Genomic DNA, 938 nt, shown 5'->3' on the forward strand with positions numbered 1-938 from the left:
AAATATTAACTTTTATTTAATAAAAATTCAATAAGATTAAGATTTAGGAACTTTTTTCAGAAGAAGAAAAATAACCACTGCCTGCTAAGAGGTTCTGTTTTTGAAAGAGGCCACAAATATTAGGATAAGGCTGAGTATACACTGTACTATGGAAGGGAAGTGAATCCGGATTGTTAACCAAGAGTTTTCATTGAAGTTGTTTAGATCCAAAACACTTTCATTAACTTTTACTATAGTGAGCTAGGATAGCTACCTGCCCATTGCACTCTACAAAATCAGGTTTAAATAAAGTGCTTTCAGGGTATGTGCCTTTAAAAAGAAAAAGGCAGATAATGTGGAAATAATCACTGAGCCTTTGTACTCTAGCAAAAAATTATAATCTCTTCATTTATAAAAGTAAACCTAGAAAAGTGGCAGAGAGTGGGAGAACTATGTACAGCTATGGCATATGCTAATAGAACCTAAAGTTAGCACACAGGCCCTGAAGTCTGAGCAAGTTCCGTCCAGATGTTAGCAGATGACAATTTCCTTACTTATAGATGTCAGGCTTTTAAATCTCATGCTCAAACTCACAAACCATCCACTCAGCAGTTCCAGCGTCCACGTAGCAGAAAAGGCTTCTATTAGCAGCAAATACAAAGAATGCTTAGAAAACCTTGACAGCACCAAAATGGCTTCACTTTTTATATTGTATAAACATGCTAAGACGTTCACCTGTAAGACATAGAGGGCGACCGCTGTCACGCCGATCCAGCTGTGCAGACTGTACATGTTGGGGAGGTTCAGGGCTCTGCGGTTCTCAAAAACAGCCACCAGGGCGATGATGGCGAGGATGGCAGCCACGGTGTTTAGCCCCGCGTGGATGGACTTCATCAGAAGCTTGCTGCATTTCCAGGTCCATGGGAGTCTGTACACGATGATGGCTGTGAAGACAGAAT

The 938-nt window shown here is 40.5% G+C and overlaps 1 protein-coding gene across 1 annotated transcript in view; it reads right to left on the reverse strand.

Annotated features, from left to right (window-relative positions):
• Window positions 1-938, reverse strand: part of LOC101564987 (cytochrome b reductase 1) — a 33,968-nt gene that overhangs the window by 15,890 nt on the left and 17,140 nt on the right. Inside the window, exon 2 of the mRNA XM_004634762.2 lies at window positions 715-923. Within this exon, the coding sequence (XP_004634819.1) occupies window positions 715-923 (209 nt within the window). The remainder of the gene's footprint in view (window positions 1-714; window positions 924-938) is intronic.

This window comes from Octodon degus, unplaced genomic scaffold, assembly GCF_000260255.1.
Source record: "Octodon degus isolate 3935 unplaced genomic scaffold, OctDeg1.0 scaffold00065, whole genome shotgun sequence".
Lineage (NCBI taxonomy): Eukaryota > Metazoa > Chordata > Mammalia > Rodentia > Octodontidae > Octodon > Octodon degus.